We start from the raw sequence: 20,660 nt of genomic DNA on the forward strand, positions 1-20,660 counted from the left end.
ATTTAGTAAATACTTTTTAAAATAAATTTAAAAAACCGTTTGTAGTGTTAAAAATTCACTTGTAATATCTATTTTCTTTTAGATAAATACTTGATAGTCATTCTCCTAAAAACACTTTAAAGAAAATTATTTGAAAAATTTTAACCCAGAAATGTTTTTGAAAAAAGTATCTTAAAGTGTTTTAACTATCTCTATTGCATTGAAATTATAACCAATTGAACATAACGAAGTAAAGGAAAAAGAGAGGTTGAATGAAATTGTGGAAGATGAGCTTTTTAGCCGCAGTCATGATAGGTGGCATAATGGCAACAATACACGTTGCCGCCTTACTACATCTTTCAACCCACATTTTATTGATAATTACCATATTATCCCACCCTATGGAAGAAAAGTACTGGTGCTTTCGTAGATATTTTTAAAAAATAAAAATAAAAAAGTAACAAAATTACAACAAAGTCGTATTCCGGCTTTTATAATATAAAGAAAAGATAGTTTTTATTTATTTTGCATCTCATTGCGTGTATATCCACTAGTTTATTGGTGTTCAAATCATGATAGAAGGAGCCCAAGAAAGTTCCAATTGCAATGATGCAAGTTCATTTTGACATTTGGGAAAAACTCTAATTGTGTGACATTATATTAATTATCTTACTTGGGAGGCAAGTAAAGTGAGAAGCAAGCAAACGAGTTTTGAAGGTCGGCTCGGAGAGAAACGCGTACTCCAAGTGGACGACGTGTGGCAGCTACAGTCTTCAACGCAATGTGTTCATATAAAAAGAAGTGATGGGTATAGAATCCACCTACTTTCATTAATCTTCATCTTCCTAAGCTTGCCACCACAGCATCAAGACTTCTCCATACTCAGGTTTTGTCCAGAAAATGATTCATCATCATCCGTCTCCTTATGCTCATGGCTATCATGGACACCATGGACAGCATGGTCATGGCGGAGGACACCACCCACATGGTGGTCTTGGTGGTCACATAGGGGGACACCACCTCCATGCACTGGTACAGAGCGTCCTCGCCATGATACCTCACCCAGGCCCTCACCATCCTCCTCCTCCTCCACATGGCCTTGGCTGCCATGGAGGTGGAGCACATCATGGCCATCACGGAGGGCATCACGGCCATCATGGAGGAGGGCATCACGGCCATCAGGGAGGAGGACATCACGGGCATCATGGGCACGGCATCTGTCATAGCGGGGGACATCATGGACTTGGTGGAGGAGCTCATGGTGGCGCCGGTGGTGGCGGTTTCAGCCATCAAGGTCACGGGGGTCATGGCGGTGGACACCACCATCCCCATTGAAAGGAACACTATCGCCATACTCATACGCTTCTTGGAGTGAAATAAATAGAGAAATTAGCATCCATATGCTTGTTTTTAGTAAAGCATGGATAGCTATTAGTGTGGTATCGGAAGATTGTTTCCAGTGTTGAATGGGCGTGTAATAACATATTATTATACTTTCAGTTTTATTAATTTCTACAAATTACTTCTCAGGCTAGAAACAATGACATGGATGTTAATTATATAAAAAAAAAAAACCATTACTCATCTCCCCCATTCACAACAAAAATAAGTAAATAAATAAATAAATAAATAAATCAAGCCCAATAATCCACACCTTAGTTTGAACAAAAAAAAAAAAAAAACTCAAATAATGCATAAATTCAATCTATCATTCACAAAAAAAAAATTAACAATTGAAAATCACATCAATTACTCCTACCATGCTGTAGCGTATGCATCATTAACAATTGAAAATCACATCAATTGAGACAGGGAGAGAGAAGGGAGGAACTGACCAAGGAAATCTTGTAACCAGCATAGAATCGGAACCAAGCTAGGGTTTTTTGAAATATGAAAACCCTACAATTTGCACAGAGAGAGACAGAGACAGAGACAGAGACGAGGGTTTTAGTAGGGTTTTTTTTGAGAGAAATGGAGGGACCCGTTTCAAAATTGGGCTTGGTAAATGAGTTCGGGTTCGGGTTAGTCTCAAATAAAAACTAATTAACAATTTAATCAATATAAAAATTTAAGATTAATATATTATATTTTTATTAAATAAATTTATCATTATTATGAACAAAACAATTTCATTAGCAATTATATGAACCCGTTTGATAGTAATTTTAAAAAATGTTTTTAATATTTCTAACGTTTAAAATTTTTTATTATTCAAGTGTTTGGAAAGTTATAAACGTTTTATAAAATCACTATCAGATATACTTGTGTTTGACAGTTATTTTCGAAAGTGTTTCTAATCTTTATAATTTTCAAATATAAAAAAACCTAAAAACATTTATTAAAATCTCTGTCAAATATACTCTAAATTTGTTTCCATCATATGATTAAATTACAATTACTAATCTTCCTTCAATCATATGTTAGTTTTGACTAATCTATGATATTATTCAAATCAAATTTTATGCCTCCATCATTCCCTACTTTTGCTTTTTTTTTTTTTTGTTGAAAAACCTTGCAAAAATATATTCTTTTTTAAAATTGTTTTAACTTTTTGTTGAAAGTAATTTACTTTCAGATTTTAATTTGTTTATTTTTTTTCATGACTTATTATAAATTTTTTGCTCAATAGAAAAATTAAAAATATTTAACTTTTTTTAGATGAAAAAAATAACATGTTGATTTTTATTTACTTTTTAATGTTTAATATAAATAAAATATAATAAAAATAAATAACCTAATACTTAACACTATTAAACATTATTTAGTTTTAAATTCTACTTAACATTAAATTAAAAAAACAAACACTAGCTTAAAGGATTTTGATTAACACTTAAAAACAAATATAACAAAAATTCATTCATTGATTGTAAAAGCAATCAACCTTGTTAACTTTTCAAACCTTCTTGATGACAATAAGATTAAGATGAACCGATTTGAAATCTTTCAAACACCACCGAGGGCCAATGACTTTCTTTCCTTTTTTATTTTTTAAATAATTTCTAATTTGTAATTTTAATTTTTTTTTATAGACATCAGCATGTTTTCAGATGCCTTCCCTTTTTTATTTATTTTTATTGTGATTGTAAACTTAATGTTGTTTTTACATAAAAAATCATACTCAAAACTTTTACTTTCATGGTTCTAAGAAGTCAGGAAGAAAAAAAAAGGCGTTGTTGTTGGAAGTCATGAATAGAAAAAGGCTTTGTTGTTGATCCATGGCATGTATAACATGTTGACATCATTGTTTCCTTTGTTGTCCTCAATTTCTTTAGTCAATTTATTATCAATTAGGGGATGGTGAAGCATGCATGGATGTGAACTAAGGGAAGAATATGATATCATCATAAGAGAAACCTTATACTGCTTAACTAAAATTAGACTAGAAGACTAATTGAATAGTGAGTTGAAGTTCCTCCTTTGTTTGAGGAAGAAGAAAATATGGTTTCTAGGTTGCAGATTTATGCTTTCATACTATATGAAAATAAAATATATAGAATTGTTTGAGGAAGTATTAATCTTCTATTGATGAATAAGTATAAATGTCTATAGGCTTACATTAATCAATAAAAAATAGCAACTATAGAAGCTAACAAAGGAAAATTGAATAGGTATAAATATCTATACTTAGTAACATTATTTGGATTACTACAAGAAATAATTCATTGTTATTACATTAAATATCTTCACAATCATAGGCATTGTTATTGGAATAATTTCCTTTGGCATTGATAATAACAACAATTGAATTAAGAAAAGAAGTTTGTAAGTGATCTCTCATTAATTGTTTAGGCTATGAACAGAGGAACTATTTATATAAGGGCAATAGCCAATTCTATAACAAGATGACATGTTGGTTGAGTGGTTACAATTGAGTAGCAGCTTCTATAATAATCTAGAAACAACCAACTATTAGTTAACTAACTGTTAACTATCTTACAACCCCCCTCAAACTCAAGGTAGCTAATGATTCTACTTTGAGTTTGGTTTTGAGATCAACAAACTTGGAACTTCGAATGGCCTTGGTGAATATGTCAGCAACTTGATCCATGAAAGGCGCATGTTTTACTTCTATGAGCTTTCATATGACTTTCTCTTTAACAAAATATAAATATAACTTAATATGCTTTGTTTAAGCATGTCGTATTGGATTTGCAAACAACATCATAGTACTCAAATTATCACACCATAGTATTGACATTTTGCGTAGAGGAATTTGAAGTTTAGTGAGCAAGGATTGAAGGCAAGTGATTTTTGTAGTGAGATTAGCAAGATTACGCAATACCCAACTTCATTGGTGGACATTGAGACTATTGATTGTTTCTTTGAATGCCGGGATATGAGATTTTAGCCTAGATATACACAATAACATGTTGTTGATCTTCGATCATTATGATCAACTGCCCAATCTGCATCACTAAACCTCACTAGATTTAAAAATTTATTTCCTTTAAATGAAGCACATGGTCAACTGAACTAGCCAAGTAATGAAGAATTCTTTTAACCACCTTCCAATGAGCTTTCTAATGGTTTTTTTTTTTGCATATATTGGCATACTCAATTAATAGAGAAGCTAATTTTGGGTCTAGTAATGGTCACATATTGTAAGGCTCCAACAATACTTCTATAAAGTTGAGGATCGGCTACAACATCACTTCCAAAAGCTGTCAAAGTTTGACCACTATTCATTGGAGAGGGAAATCCTTCAACAAATTGAATTTTAGCTTGAGCCAACATATCTCTAATATATTTCATTTGTGACAAATGTAACCCATTTGAAGTGTGAGTGACTTGAAGACCTAAGAAGCAATTGATTAGACCAAGATCTTTAAAGGCAAACTCTTTGTGCAACTTTGTAATTAACAAGATCAATAATGAATTGAGAGTCACTACTAGTGACTAATATAGTGTCTACATAGATTAAAGCAAAGGTAGAGTGAACTACTATAATTCAAATGAAGAGAGATTGATCAACTTTAGAATATTGAAAGCCAAAGAGAACCAATGTAGACTAAAGTGTATCAAACTAGGCTCTAGGAGCCTGCTTCAAACCATATAGGGCCTTGTGTAGTTTACACCTTTTCTAGGCACTTAGGATCTTCAAATTATAGGGGTTGAACCATGTAAACCTCTTTTTGCAAGGTACCATTAAGAAAGACATTATCGATGTCCAATTGTCTAACATTCCATCCCTTAGACAAAGTTAAAGTGAGAACAACTTTGATGGTGGTAGGCTTCACAACTTTGAAGGTTTATGAAAAATCAAAGTCAGCAAGTTGATGGAAACCTTTAGTTACTAACCGTGCTTTGTATTTTTGAAGGGATAGCCTTTTTGTTAGCTAGAAGTGATTTTAAGGACCAAGTTGCATTCCTTAAGAGAGTCATGTACTCCTCAACTACTTTCCAATGCTCATGTTGAAGGTTCTTTCTAAGCAATGTAGACTTTAGGTTTGTAAATACTAGATATGGATCAAGTATAAACTCAAGAAGTGGAAGACATTGAAGGCAATTGAAGACTATTGTTAACATAAGTAGGATCATGGGAAAAAGGAGTAAATTGATGTGATTATGGGGATGAGGTAGATTCTATGGGTGATAAACTTAAAGGAAATAATAAAGAATGGTCATGAAGTAAATGAGATAATGTAGAAGGTGAAAACTGAGACATAGGTAGAAAAGAGGAGTTTGAAACATATGATGAATTTGCAAAAGGGAAAGTATCTTCATCAAAGATTACATCCCAAGATATTAGAATCTTTCCGTTTGGTAAAAGACATTTGTAAAAGACATCCTAGAAAAGGTTGTCATTGATTTGTAAGCCTATTTATGAGTGTTTAAGTATCTAATATTAGGAAAACATCTACAACCAAAGACCTTGAAAGATAAGTAATTTGGTTCTTGATGAAACAAGATTTCCAAAGGTGTTTTACCCTTTAAAACCGATGTAGGAAGTCGATTAGACAGAAAAACATTGGTGTGAAGAGCTTCATCCCTAAATTTTAAAGGAAGAGAAGTTGTGGTTAATAAAGAAAGACCAGGTTCAACAATGGTTTGATGTTTCCTTTTTAGCTAAACCATTCTATTGGTGAGCACTAGAACAAGAAATACAATGAATAATGCCATTGGATTGAAGAAATTCGATAAAAGTTCTATATTCCTTACCCCCGTTAAATTGTACAAACTTAATTTAATTGTTAAGTTGGGGTTCAACCATCTTTTTGAATTGAAGAAAAGTGGTAAAGGCCTTAGATTTTCATTAAAGTAAATAAAGGCAAGTATAATGAAAATATGCATTTATAAAGTGAATGTAATACGAGTTGCCATTTGAAAATGTGGTGGAAGCAAGACCCTAGAAATCAGTGTGGATAAGCTACAAGGGTGCAGTGTATGAAGTATTAGAAAAAGGAAATAGGAAATTATGAATCTTTCCTAAGCAACAAGATGAGTAAAAGGAATGACTGATTTTATTAATATCAATTACATTACACTTATTCAGTACAAATTTTACAATTTGTAGATTGGATGTCCAAGCCTATCATGCCACACATAAAGAAACAAAAGCTAAATTGGCACTTGGTACAATACATGAAGTAGGATGTGAATTTTGTGAGGAGTTGAAATCAATGAAAGCTAGATCAAAAGCATATAAGCCATTTTTAAGAGTCCCTTTCATGAGAATGACTTAAGTGACTTGATCTTTAACAAAGCAAGAGTTAGGAAAGAGTTCAAAATAGACATTATTGTCTTTTGCAAATTTGGAAACACTTAGTAAATTCTTTTTTATCATGGGAACATGAAGCAAAGATTTGAGAGATAAGAGTTTTGAATGAAAAGGACTAGAAAAAAAGGATTCATCGATGTATTGAATGGTAATACCTTGACCATTGCCCATTGCACTCAATCTATATCGATACAAGTTGTATGTTCAGTTAAGTTATTGAGATCTGGTGTTAGATGGTTTGTAGCACTAGAATCTGGATACCAACTTTGATCAAATGAAGAAGTAGAATATGAGAGAATATGAGCTTGATTAAAACCAAATGAAGGTTGAGATTGATTTATTTGTGGAGTGAACTTCTCATCAAATCCATACCAGTAGTAAAAGACAACATGACCAAACTTACCATATAGTTGACATTGTGGTTTATTGACATTTCTCCTACTTATTTGTCCTTGACCATGGGTACCAAAAGAGCTACAACCTAAGCCATGACCAAAATAACCTTTTCCTCGATAAAAATTGAAAGAATTACCTCTTTTAGAACCTTGACAAAAGGAGTTAGAAGAATTTAAATGATAACCACAATGTCAAACTTGCTTCTTGTGTGCCAAATTAGTAGAAAAAGCTTGATCACCTTCCTTAATTCGTTTTTCAATTCAAGCTTCTTGATCTAATAGTAAAGTTTCCATCTGTTCTACAGATTGAGCCTCAGGTCTTGAAGTTACAACTAGTAGAACTAACTCATAATATGGTGGAAGACCATTGAAGATTGCCTCTATATGATCAACAGGCTTAACAAAATAACTTATTAACCTGATTGCTTGATTTTTAGCAAATAATCATTCATAGACAAATCATTTTTCTTAGTATTTTGTAATTTAGTTTTGAACTAAGAGATCTTAGCTTTGGTTTGTGATGCAAAAAAGACTTGAACATTAGATTAGATTTCTGATATAGAGTCAACTCCAACCATTTGAGTGAGCAAACTTTTAGTCATTGATCCAAGAAGCCAAGACACCAATAGTTAATCCTACTATTCCCAAGCAAGAAACTCTAGATTCAATATTCCTTTATCTCCATCTCCTTGAAAATTATACATCAATGGAGGTGAAAGAGAGGAATCAAGAAAGCACTACAAATAATGACCTCAAATAGTTGCTAGAACTTGTTGTCACCATAAAATATGGTTTGAGAAATCTAATTTGATAGAAAGTGTATGATTAAAAACAATTGGAAATACTTGGTTAGGGCTTGAAGCTTAATTAGCCATAGCAAAAAGGTGTGAACAATTAAAAGTTTCGGCTTTGGTACCATGATAACAACAACAACTGAATCAAGAAAAGAAGTCTGCAAGTGATCTCTCACTAATTGTTTAAGCTATGAACAGAGGAGCTATTTATACAAGAGTAATAACCAATTCTATAACAAGATGACATGTTGGATGAGTGGTTACAACTGAATAGTAGCATGTATAACAGTTTGGTAATAACCAACTATTAGTTAACTAACTGTCAACTATCTAATAGGCGTTGAACACCATATTCAAGATGGTGAGAAACCACTACTAGAAATAGGTTGAAAACATGTTTGAAAATTGTTTTTCTATTTTTATTTTCTAGAAAAATTAATTCAAAAAGTGGAAAAAGTGAAATAACCATCTTGAAGTTTTCCAAATTTGGTTAAGAAATCATATAAAAGACATCATGGATTCATGATATAAAAATAATACAATTATTATAAATATGAAAAAAAATATTAATATGAATAAAATATTATATCAAATATTGTTAGGAATTTAAGGCTAATCCAACCTATGGTAATCACCCTAGAGGGGGGGTGAATAGGGTGATGGTCTCTTTTCGCGAATTTAAACAAGTGAATGCAAGAGACAATTATATGCAAGTATATAATAATCAATATATAGACAATTGCATATAAATTAAAGAGTAGGGAAGAGAAAATGCAAACACAAGAGTTTATAGTGGTTTGGTGCAACCCGGCCTACATCCACTCTCCTCTAGCTTCAATCCCGAGCTTGAGGTTCCACTAATCCAAGGCTTCCAAACCAAGCCTTCAAGCAATACAATTGGATTATGGTTCCAATTCACTCTCTTGGACTTTTGGTTCCAAGCACCCTTTACACTTCTCAAGAGATATCCCACTCTTGAACAACTCCTCAAGTGATACCCCACACTTGAGAAACTTCATATCAAAGATTTACAAATGAATGATCTCTCAAAAATCCTAACTCAAGAACTTTAAGCTCAAATGATACAAGAAAAACTAGGATTGAATGGTGCACTAAAGATATGCAAGTTTTGAAATAATGGTGCACTCAAAAATACTTTTCCAAGGCTCAAATATAATCAACAAATATTTGGGAAGGTTAATCTATTGAAATAATGAAGATTGAAGCCTTTTTATAGAAGAAAAAAGCCAAACTATCCGTTGGGGGTTCGACCGATTGATTAGCCGTTAGCATTTAATGCTTGACAAGTGACCATTGGGCCTCAACTGGATTTCAACCGGACCTCAACCGAACCTCAACCGGTTGAGGTTCAACATTGACAGGGAAGAGAAGGCCACTGGGAGAGAGAAAAACTTTTTGGCCTCCCTCAATCGGTCCTCGACCAGACGAGCACAACCGGTCAACCGGTTGAACCGGTTGAGCCATTTTTTGGCTCAACACCCAACCTTTTTCAACTTAAAACCTTTTAACACAAGTTTGAAAATCATTTAACACAAGGTTTTAGTTGAAAACATGAAATCATCCAATTCTTAAGATATTTAAAACAATATTACTCTTGGATGATTTTGGTGCATAAATAAAGAATGAAATGCATGAAAGTCCTAGTGCACCAACAACCTTACAAAGAAATCTTATGAAGCTTTGGTCTTGAAAAACTCTTCTCTTTGAGGTGGTCTTCTTCTTCATGATTTCTCCTTGGCTTGATTTGTATTTGTGATTGCCACTTTGGAAATCGTCTTACCTAATCACACTTGAAATATGATCATTAGTTCTAAACCTTGTTTTGTTATCATCAAAATCAAGATTAACCAAACCTTCGTTTCACAAATATTATCTTAAAAATACCATCTAAATATTTTATTTATTTATTGAATTATAGATTAAGTGAATATATTTTTATATTAAAATAATTTATTTGATTAATGATAGGTATATGAAAATATTTTACTAGACTATTTTAATATGAAAATAACATAAAAAATAATAATGGGGGAGACCTAATGAGGCTTACCCCTCAAGAGACAATGCTTAATTAAACATCTTTTTTAGAAAATAAAAACTATTTTTTTTTTCTTAAAGCTAGAAAAAGTTTTAAAACCAAACACTACTCCTAAATTTTAGATGGGATGATTGATGGAGGTGAAAACTTATGATAGATCTAAATCACTCTTGGCCATAGTTTGGTACATGAAAATGATGAATGAGAATGAATATTTTCTTTTTATTCTTATTTATCCTTGAAAAACCATGAATTTTGCGATTCCATTTTTGTGTTTCAATTATTTATTTCCATTTCAATGTTAAATAACAACAAGAATGAGAATGAAAAAAGGATAAGAAATAACTCAACAATAATATCATGTATATATAGTTTATAATAATTTTTTATTTTCAATTTTAAAAAAACTATCACACTATACATAGTTTAAAATATATATATATATTTTAAAATTTTCATTTAAAAGAAACATCTTTAAGAGTTTTTTTTGCTAAATAATGAAAACCTATTTGACATGTGATTTAAAAACAACTTTATTTTTAAAAAATAATACTATTGTTTGGTTGTTGTTCTTGAGAAACAAATTTTATAGGGAAAAGTGAGATTTGATTTACTAATATGAAAACCTCAAAATTTTTAAATTAGTATTATCTTCATCCATTTAAAAATAATTTGAAATACATGCAATTTTTAATGAGTCATCCAATTATTCTAAAAAATGCCCCTTTATTTGTCATGTCATTCAAATTAATTGACAATTAGACTTCTCTATGTAGATGTTTCCCTTCATTTTAGATATTATTATTATTATTATTATTATTTAAAATTTTTTTTCTAGAAACATCATAAAGTAAGAATTTGAAAAAAAAAAAGAGTTTATTCTAGTATTAATAAGTTAAAAATAAATTCATATTCTTGATAATAAATAAACCAATAATAAATTTGTATTTTATTATATAATATTAATAATTGTTTGATATAATAGAGAATAAAATTTGTTATAAGAGTTTTTTAAATATAAAATGTATAATATGGTTGTACTTTGATATATAGTATAAAAATAAATTAATTAATTAATAAATAATTATTTTATATTAAATAAATTAATCATAATTAAAATAATTATATATTATTTAATAAAAGACCTTATTACTTTATGAATTAGTAATTATGATTAAATAGGATTTGTTTGACAATATTTCCTCTTAAAATTTTAGGAAATAAAAGAAATATTAATCCTATTTAAATATGATTTTTTTTTTTGCACAATATTTCCTAAACTTTTAGGAAACTAAAATAAGAATTGTACAAGGTGTTTGTTTCCAAAGAAAAAAGAAATCCTAAATAAAATAATAATAAATAATAAATAATAAATAATAAATAATAATAATAATAAAGTATCTAAAAGGAAGGGAAACATGAGAAGTCTAGTTGTCAATTAATTTGAATGACATGAAAAATAAAATGACATTTTTGGGAATAATTGGATGACTCATTAAAAATAAAAAACACATGTATTTCAAATTATTTTTAAATAGAGGAAGATAATACTAATTTTAAAATTTTGGGATTCTTTTTTCCATATATTTTCATATTAATGAATCAAATATCATTTTTCCTAATTATATATTTATATATATACTGACTTTAAAAAAAATTGACATAATTAATGTTTTAAATTCTTTAATAAGTTTTCTAATTTTTAAAAATTAATTTGAAATTAAAAGACTGATTATTAATTATAGACTAAATAAAAAAAATTTCAAAACACCATATCCATGATTGAGTATTATATATATATAATGGCTATAAAAAAATAATCGGCATAATTAATGTTTTAAATTTTTTTAATAAATTTTCTAATTTTTAAGAATAATTTGAAATTTAAAAATTGATTATTAATTATAGACTAAATAAAAAAAAATCAAGACACCATATTCATGATTGAGTATTAAATGTATTATGTAATGAAAATTTTGGCTCATTTATACCTTAATAAATTAAACTTTATTTGTTTTTAAATTCATTTAAAATAGAATAGCATTAACCATTAATAATTTTAAATTATTATTATTTAATTTTAAAAAAATAAATCAATTATGCTTTTATAATGTTTATAAAAAAAATTATAATTTATGACTTTATTATAATATTACTATTTATATTTTATTAAAAACCATTTATTTATTTTTAATTTCTTCCTACTACAAAATTATTTTAAGTTTAATAAGACTTGAATTAATTTAGTTTATATTATATAAATTGAATTTACATTCTATTTTTACAAAATAAAATAAATTATTTTTAAAAACAACTTATCTTAAAAAGTTTTTGATTTTTGATTTTTTGAAAAATATTTTTAAACATAACTAGTATTAGGGAATCAAAATACCTCGTACTAGAGGTGAAATGAAATTTTACTTATGAATAAGATTTCATTTCTTGTGAAATCATTTTTTATTTTTCATTTTCATCATCACTTGAGTTATCCAAATATAAGAGTATGTGAGAAAATGAATGAGATGTTATTCTCACTTCTTATCCTTGCATACCAAACATAGTCTTGAATAGTTATTGTTTTATATATATATATATTATTTTTAATAAATTCTTTTACCAGTATTAAGTGTAAATAACTTGAAAATTGAACACAAATGAAATTGAATGAAATCATTAATTGAAAATAAATTGAAACTTTATTTTGTAAATAAATAAATTGAAATAATTAATTTGAAATTGTTTTTAATAAACTCCTTTGAAATTTCTTGAAAAAATATCTCTTTTTAATCGGTTCAATAAATCAATTTGCATAATCCTCTTGTCACTTATTTTGCGTATTCTTGTAATTAGGTTTCAACATTATTTTTGTATAGATTAATTTTCACCATGACTTATACATACTCATTTGCATGATTATTTTTCTTGGTATTCATAATTAATTAATTAATTGTCATAATTATCTTAATTTGTTTAGTAAAGACTATATGTATATGGGTTTAGAGGGGTGCTACGGCTCATCATCGTACCTTCCCAATAGGTAACTTGACCCCCATACCCAACTTTGGCTTTTTCATGTACTGTATTTTCCAAATAATGAGTTTTAGAGTTTTCTTTCTTATTTTGTTTTCCTTAAAAAAAAAATAAATAAGTGGTGACTTCAAGTCTTTTCTAAAAATCATATTCTTCACCAAATAAATAAGAAAGAAGAAGGGAAGAAAAAAAAAATGATTTCTAATCTTTTTTGTATTGCCAAGCAAATATTTATGTTTTTTTTCCCCATAAAATCTACTATATAGAATATGGACTTGTAGACCCCCCCCAGACGATTTTTTCTTTTTTTTTTTATGCTTATTTTTCTGACTACCCGGGATTTCGGCTGAATGAGGCGGCTGGATTGAGACGGGGGGCAGAGAGTGGGTGGCAAGGAGAAAAGGGGGGAGTTTTTTCTGAAGAGGGGGCATCCTTCAGCTGAAAAAACGGACGGGAGATGGGGGAACACGGAGAAAAAAAAAAAGAGCTGCTGCAGGCGAGCTTGAGGTAGGTCTTTTACCCCGTTTGTTTCATGTTCTTCTCGTCTCTTCATCATTTTGGGTTTATTTGGCATTACTTATCAGCTTGGATTGGATTATATGTTATATTTCATGGATTTTCTGGATTATTTTCTTCTTGTTGATCGTTGATATTGCTGAGTATCATAGCACTCTCGCCATGGCCACTTTTATTACTCATCCAACTAGCCCACTACCCATTCCATGAATCCCATGCATGCATCCTACACCCAACACACCCCACGAATCAGCCACCACCTTCTCTCTATCTCTCTATTTTCCTCTTCTTTCGGCGTCCAAACCTCGACCCTATCGTCACAGACTGAAGCGGATTCGCCATGGAGGTGGTGCCGTCAAGAAGCTCATCCATGTCTCTGCCGCGCCAGCCGCCAAGTCATCAAAGTCCCGTCGCCGTTTCCGGCGAACTCAAATGAAGAGATCATGGAGAGGCAGCTGGCTGAGACCCGTGGCGGTGCAGGTAGTGGAGGCGCACTGTCCGACACGACGCGGTGGCGGAACGGCGGAGCAGCTGCAGCTTGGACCAGCTTCGAGGGCTCCGACGATGCCTCTCGTCTCCGTCTCCTCCGTCGTCACCGCGGTTGTCCAAGATTGGTTCAACCCTTGGCTTCGGCAACCAGAGCAAGCATGCGCGAGTGCGTGTGGGTGGCGAACCTTGAAAGAGGATGATGAGATGTGGGGTTCCGATGAAGACGACGATGAGGTTAACGGTGAGCTCAAGGACACGAAGTATTTAGATGGTGATGCCTAGGCGGAGGTTGGAGATGTGGGCTGTGAGAGAATTTGGTGTTCTTGGGTTTGCTTTTAATTTGGGCTTGAGTTGGAGCCCAATCCAAGCATGAGATGAAGTTAGAGTTTGGGGCCTGTCCAAGATGATGGAAATGGGCCTGGTGGGAAGCCCAGGCCCATGTATATTGCTAAAGGGCCTCATGTTTTGTTCACCCATTTAAAATTGGCCCATTTGATTGTTTTCAACTTACATAATTTACCTCCTTAAAGCATAAATTCCTCAATAAATTTTCTCAACCCCAATTTCTAAACCCTACTTACAAAACTTGCATATTTAAATAATTCTCCTAAATTCCGTTTTTTAAATTTAATCCAGATTTCCGAAATTCCAATCTTTTATATGTATATATCTTTATCACCTTATCCATTTATTTATCTATTTAAATTTAAAATTCACATCTTTAAATAATCCACTTTTTAAATTTAATCCAGATTTTTGAAATTTCGTTTTTCTTTTATATGTATTTATCTAATCGTTATCACCTTATCCATTTATTTATCTATTTAAATTTAAAATTTACATCTTTAAATAATTCTCCTAAATTCCGCTCTTTTAAATTTAATCCAGATTTCCGAAATTCCAATCTTTTATATGTATTTATCTTTATCACCTTATCCATTTATTTATCTATTTAAATTTAAAATTTACATCTTTAAATAATCCGCTTTTTAAATTTAATCCAGATTTTTGAAATTTCGTTTTTCTTTTATATGTATTTATCTAATCGTTATCACCTTATCCATTTATTTATCTATTTAAATTTAAAATTTACATCTTTAAATAATCCGCTTTTTAAATTTAATCCAGATTTTTGAAATTTCGTTTTTCTTTTATATGTATTTATCTAATCGTTATCACCTTATCCATTTATTTATCTATTTAAATTTAAAATTTACATCTTTAAATAATTCTCCTAAATTCCGCTCTTTTAAATTTAATCCAGATTTCCGAAATTCCAATCTTTTATATGTATTTATCTTTATCACCTTATCCATTTATTTATCTATTTAAATTTAAAATTTACATCTTTAAATAATCCGCTTTTTAAATTTAATCCAGATTTTCAAATTTTCGTTTTTCTTTTATATGTATTTATCTAATCGTTATCACCTTATCCATTTATTTATCTATTTAAATTTAAAATTTACATCTTTAAATAATTCTCCTAAATTCCGCTCTTTTAAATTTAATCCAGATTTTCGAAATTCCGATTTTTTCTTTTTATCTATTTATCTAATCGTTACCACTTTCTTTATTTATTTGTTTAAATTTAAAACTTACATTTTTTTAAAATAATCCTCCTAATCCAGATCTTTAAATAACGCTTCAAAATTCCGATTTCTAAATTTAAAATGCCAAATTCCAAAATTTTAATTCTCACATTAATTTATTTAATCATCGTTATTTATTCATTTGTTCATTTTTTTTAAAATTCAATCTTTAAAATAATCTTTCAAAATTCTAATTTCTAAACTTAAATTCCAATTTCCGAAATTTTAAATTCTCGCATCAATTTATTTAAATCATCATCATTTTATATATTTATTTAAAATTCTATCATCAAGCAATTCCTCAAAAATCCCGATTTCCAAACTCAATTTCCTAATTTCTGGAATTCTAATTTCCATATTTATTTATTCAATCATTATTCTTGTTATTTATTTATTCATTTAAAATTCTATCATCAAGCAATTCCTCAAAATCCCTCCTAATTTCCGGAATTCTAATTTCCATATGTATTTATTCAATCATTATTTTTGTTATTATTATTATTATTATTTATTTATCTATTTAAAATTCCATCATTAAGTAATTCTTCAAAATCCCGATTTCTAAATTCAATTTCTAATTTCCGGAATTCCAATTTCCACATTTATTTTATTTAATCCTTATTATTTTCATTATTATTATTATTTCATTTGTTTATTCTAAAATTCAATTTTAAACAATTCAGCTAAATTTCCGACTTTCGGTTTTAATTTCTAATTCCAAAAATTTCAATATTCACATTAATCTATTTAATTATTATTATTTTATTCGTTTATTCTAGAATTCCATTTTAAACAATTCTTTAAAATTCCAATTTCCGAACTTAATTTCCAATTTCCAAAATTCTAATTTCCTTCTAATTTAATTCCTAAAATTCCAACTCTTAAATTTAATTCTCAATACTCTAATTTTTAAATAAATTGTAAAAATCTATTTTCACTCAAACAATTTTTAATTCCATTCTGATTTTCAAATAACCCTCTGTTTCTCTTTATTTTACATAAGCAAAAATGATGAATTTTCATAATTCCAAAATAATGGAATTTGTGAGATTAATTCATGCTAAAAATAAATCGGGCTTTGGTGGGAGCCCCACATACGTGATCTTTATGATTGGCTGATTGATTTGTTGATTTGATTGCTATACATGATTGAGTTATTCTGCTCCATGACATGCATGATATTATTTCTCAATTGTGCGCTAACCCCCTTTCTTGATGGCGCACTGATCGTTTGATGCCAAGGTATGCTCCGCTCCCACTTCGATCATTCTTATTGAGTATTTTGATTCTCACGTGTGCATGATTTATTCTGGGTACTCATTGATTTACTCGTCCATTGTCATGATTGCTTCATTTTATTAGTAGAGACCCGACTTTAGGGACTTAGAGGGGTGCTACGGTTTTTATCGTACCTTCCCGATAAGTAACCTGACCCCCGAACCCAATCCGGTTTTTCACAGACCACCTTTTCCAAAACAAGGAGTCACACTTAGGGTTTTTCTTTCTTATTTTGTTTACCCTTTAAAAATAAAACAAAATAAAGTGGCAACTCCAAGTCATTTTTCTTAATCAAATTAAATCATTTTTCCAAAATAAGAAAATCGAGCTCGCCATTCGAGTGGGAAACGCATTGAGCCGAAATGCGGGGTCCATAGGACTATATTCAATCAAAATAAGAAAAAATTCTACAACAATAAGAAAAAAAAATTAAATCTTTGTTTTTTAAAAAAACTCTACAATCCAAACCATTCAAATAAAGAATTAGATGAAGCAAATCTCATATATGGAGAAATGGAAGGGAGAAATAGAAGATAGAAAAAAAAATGATCGCTTAGTAATGGTTGGAGTGGTTCAAATGTTGCTCCAAATTACTCTTAAATAACATTTCAATAAACTTAAATAAGAAAGTTATACACTAGTGCAATTAGACATGGGTTTGTACATGTAGTATTGTGCATGACCCTTATGCAGTGAAAAATGGGTAAATGGGATTCACACGTTGTTATATGGTACATCTCTTTTTTAGGTAGTAGAGAAAAATGTTGTACTTGGTTCTCAATTAAATTACATATATGTCATTCTTGTTGGTTTGGTGTAGTGGGAGATTAATGGTAATTTGGTAAATATTTAAACAAAATGAGGATAAAGAAGGTAAAAAAGTTATAAGAAAATTTTCATTTTGGCTTTTATAGCATACTAGGCTTGGTCCATATGCAAGACACTTGAACCCTAACAAATAATGTTTTTTTTAAAATGTTTTTATTGATTTTAATTATTTGATAAAAATTATAAGAAAATTATTTTTATATACTTCATGGTTGTGTTTGAATATATTTTATTTTATAACAAATATATTTACCCATTTTCATATTACAATTATAGTTCAAATTAAAATTAGGATATATATATATATATATATATATATATATATATATATATATATATATTAGTTTTGTATGATTTTTTTTTTGAAAAGAAGATTCAACTTTTGTTTGATTTTCAAAAGTATTTTTTTTATTTTAAAACAAGAAAAATAATTTTAAAAAATAGTTTTTTTTTCAATTTTAAAAAAATTAAGTCAAATAATAGACTGTTTATTTAATAAAAGATTAAATAATTTATTATTTTTAAAAATTATTATGTAAATTATCTAAAAATACATAAATAAACCACTTTTCTACCACAACTTCTAATATTTATCTTCTTACCTTTTTATTTATATTTTTTTTTGTTGTATTTATTCTTTTTTTATAAAGCCTTTTTTTTCAAGATATTTCTGATGTGAAGTGTAGACATAAAAAAAATCCAAAATATTGGTTCATCTTCCTATTGTTTTCTTTTTATCACGGTGAGCCAAATATTTGCCCATGATATGATTGTATTTTGTATATTAAGAAATTAGAGAAGGTTTTGTTTTGTGTATTATAAATATTAATATTTACTAAATATATTGGATTTATATATAAACTTTTTATAGTCTATTTTTTATTTTCATTTTAAAAGAAAAATTACGTGTGACATAATAAAATTTGTATACATAAATTCTAATTTATGAAATTAAAGAATAACACCAAAGGTCTCGTTTGTTTATCCGAGTTTGATATACAATGTATATTTATTAGATGAAAAAGATTTTTTAACATTTAACATTTATTTATTTTTTTAATTATGGAGGTTAAAAATCTCATCTAAATAAGATTATTATTTTAGTCTTTTAAAAGTTTAGGAAATATTATACTTAAGGAATTGGATTTAAATAGAATTAATAGTTTGTTTTTCTTTATTTCTTGAAATTTTTAGAAAAAATCTTATCGAATAAATCTTATTTAATTAGGTCATACTCACCACCATGACAAATAATAATTTGTGATTGTTTATTAGATAATTTAAAAAAATTAATACGTATAATTATATTAGTTCTAAATAATTAATTTAATAAAAATTAATTAATTACTTTTAATATGTAATTTTTCTAAAAACATTTTCAAAGACAATGGTTATACTAAAAAGAATTAAAAGAAAAATCTCATGAGTTTGTTTAGCTGTGTTTTTTTTAAAAAAAAAAAGAATTAAATATTTGACAAAATTTAGTAAATACTTTTTAAAATAAATTTAAAAAACCGCTTGTAGTGTTAAAAATTCACTTATAATATTTTTTTTTTTGGATAAATACTTGATAATCATTTTCCTAAAAACATTTTAAAGAAAATTATTTGAAATTTTTTAACCCAAAAATGTTTTTAAAATGTCAACGTTGTGTGACATTATATTAATTATCTTACTTGGGAGGTAAGTAAAGTGGGAAGCAAGCAAACGAGTTTTGAAGGTCGGCTCAGAGAGAAACGCGTACACCAAGTGGACGACGTGTGGCAGGGCGCGTATAACGGCTACAGTCTTCAACGCTGTGTAAACGCAATGTGTATATATAGAAAGAAGTGATGGGCATGGAATCCACCTACTTTCATTAATCTTCATCTTCCTAAGCTTGCTACCACAACATCAAGACTTCTCCATACTCAGGTTTTGTCCAGAAAATGATTCATCATCATCCGTCTCCTTGTGCTCATGGTTATCATGGACACCATGGTCTTGGCGGACAGCATCCACATGGTGGTCGAGGTGGTCACCAAGGGGGACACCACCTCCATGCACTGGTACAGTCGCTCCAATCAAATATTCATACAGGTCAGAGCGTCCTCGCCGTGATACCTCACCCAGGCCCTCACCATGCTCCTCCTCCACATGCTCTTGGCTGCCATGGAGGTGGAGCACATCATGGCCATCACGGAGGAGGGCATCACGGCCATCATGGAGGAGGGCATCACGGCCATCATGGAGGAGGACATCACGGCCATCATGGGCACGGCATCTGTCATAGCGGGGGACATCATGGACTTGGTGGAGGAGCACATGGTGGCGCCGGTGGTGGCGGTTTCAGCCATCAAGGTCACGGGGGTCATGGCGGTGGACACCACCATCCCCATTGAAAGGAACACATATCACCTTCATCCGCATCACCACTATCGCCATACTCATACGGTTCTTGGCATTTTTCGGCTGCTTTTTGTAGTGAAATAAATAGACAAATTAGCATCCATATGCTTGTTTTTAGTAAAGCATGGATAGCTATTAGTGTGGTATTGGAAGCTTGTTTCCAGTGTTGAATGGGCGTGTAATAACATTCTTGTATTCCAAGGATTACACTTTGTTGCCTTATCTTCTAAATTTCCTTTCCCTTTTATTTGATAAATTTTGTAGAAAAAAATTGATCTGACATATTATTATACTTTCAGCTTTATTAATTTATTGTGTCATAACCAACAACGTGGTTCCAAACATAAGTTCCCCAGAATTAGCCTCACAAAACACTTCTCTGGGGTACCTCAACATGGTCATAGTTAGATAGCTATTTCTTTGCTCACCTTCAGGTTTCAACTACATACCTTGAGCGGAATACTCCTGGATTTTTGATTTATTATTTAGAAAAAAAAAATAATAATAATAATGTCAGAAGATATTTAAAAGATAATATTCCTCTGAAATCATCAAAGCATTAATTCGATAATCGCACAGAAACAGAAAGCGCGA

At 29.8% G+C, this 20,660-nt stretch overlaps 1 protein-coding gene and 1 long non-coding RNA gene across 2 annotated transcripts; both read left to right on the top strand.

Annotated features, from left to right (window-relative positions):
* The first annotated feature begins 675 nt into the window (after positions 1-675).
* On the top strand, positions 676-1,498 carry LOC132252500 (uncharacterized). Its single transcript, XR_009464456.1, has one exon. It is a non-coding gene; the product is annotated as an uncharacterized LOC132252500 (long non-coding RNA).
* A 17,879-nt stretch (positions 1,499-19,377) lies between these two features.
* On the top strand, positions 19,378-20,288 carry LOC109124260 (uncharacterized). Its single transcript, XM_019226227.2, has one exon. It carries the CDS (start codon positions 19,800-19,802, stop codon positions 20,148-20,150), a length of 351 nt encoding a protein of 116 aa, XP_019081772.1. The 5' UTR covers positions 19,378-19,799; the 3' UTR covers positions 20,151-20,288.
* Positions 20,289-20,660: the final 372 nt, after the last annotated feature.

The sequence above is a fragment of the Vitis vinifera genome, chromosome 16 (genome assembly GCF_030704535.1).
Source record: "Vitis vinifera cultivar Pinot Noir 40024 chromosome 16, ASM3070453v1".
NCBI classification, from domain to species: Eukaryota; Viridiplantae; Streptophyta; class Magnoliopsida; order Vitales; family Vitaceae; genus Vitis; species Vitis vinifera.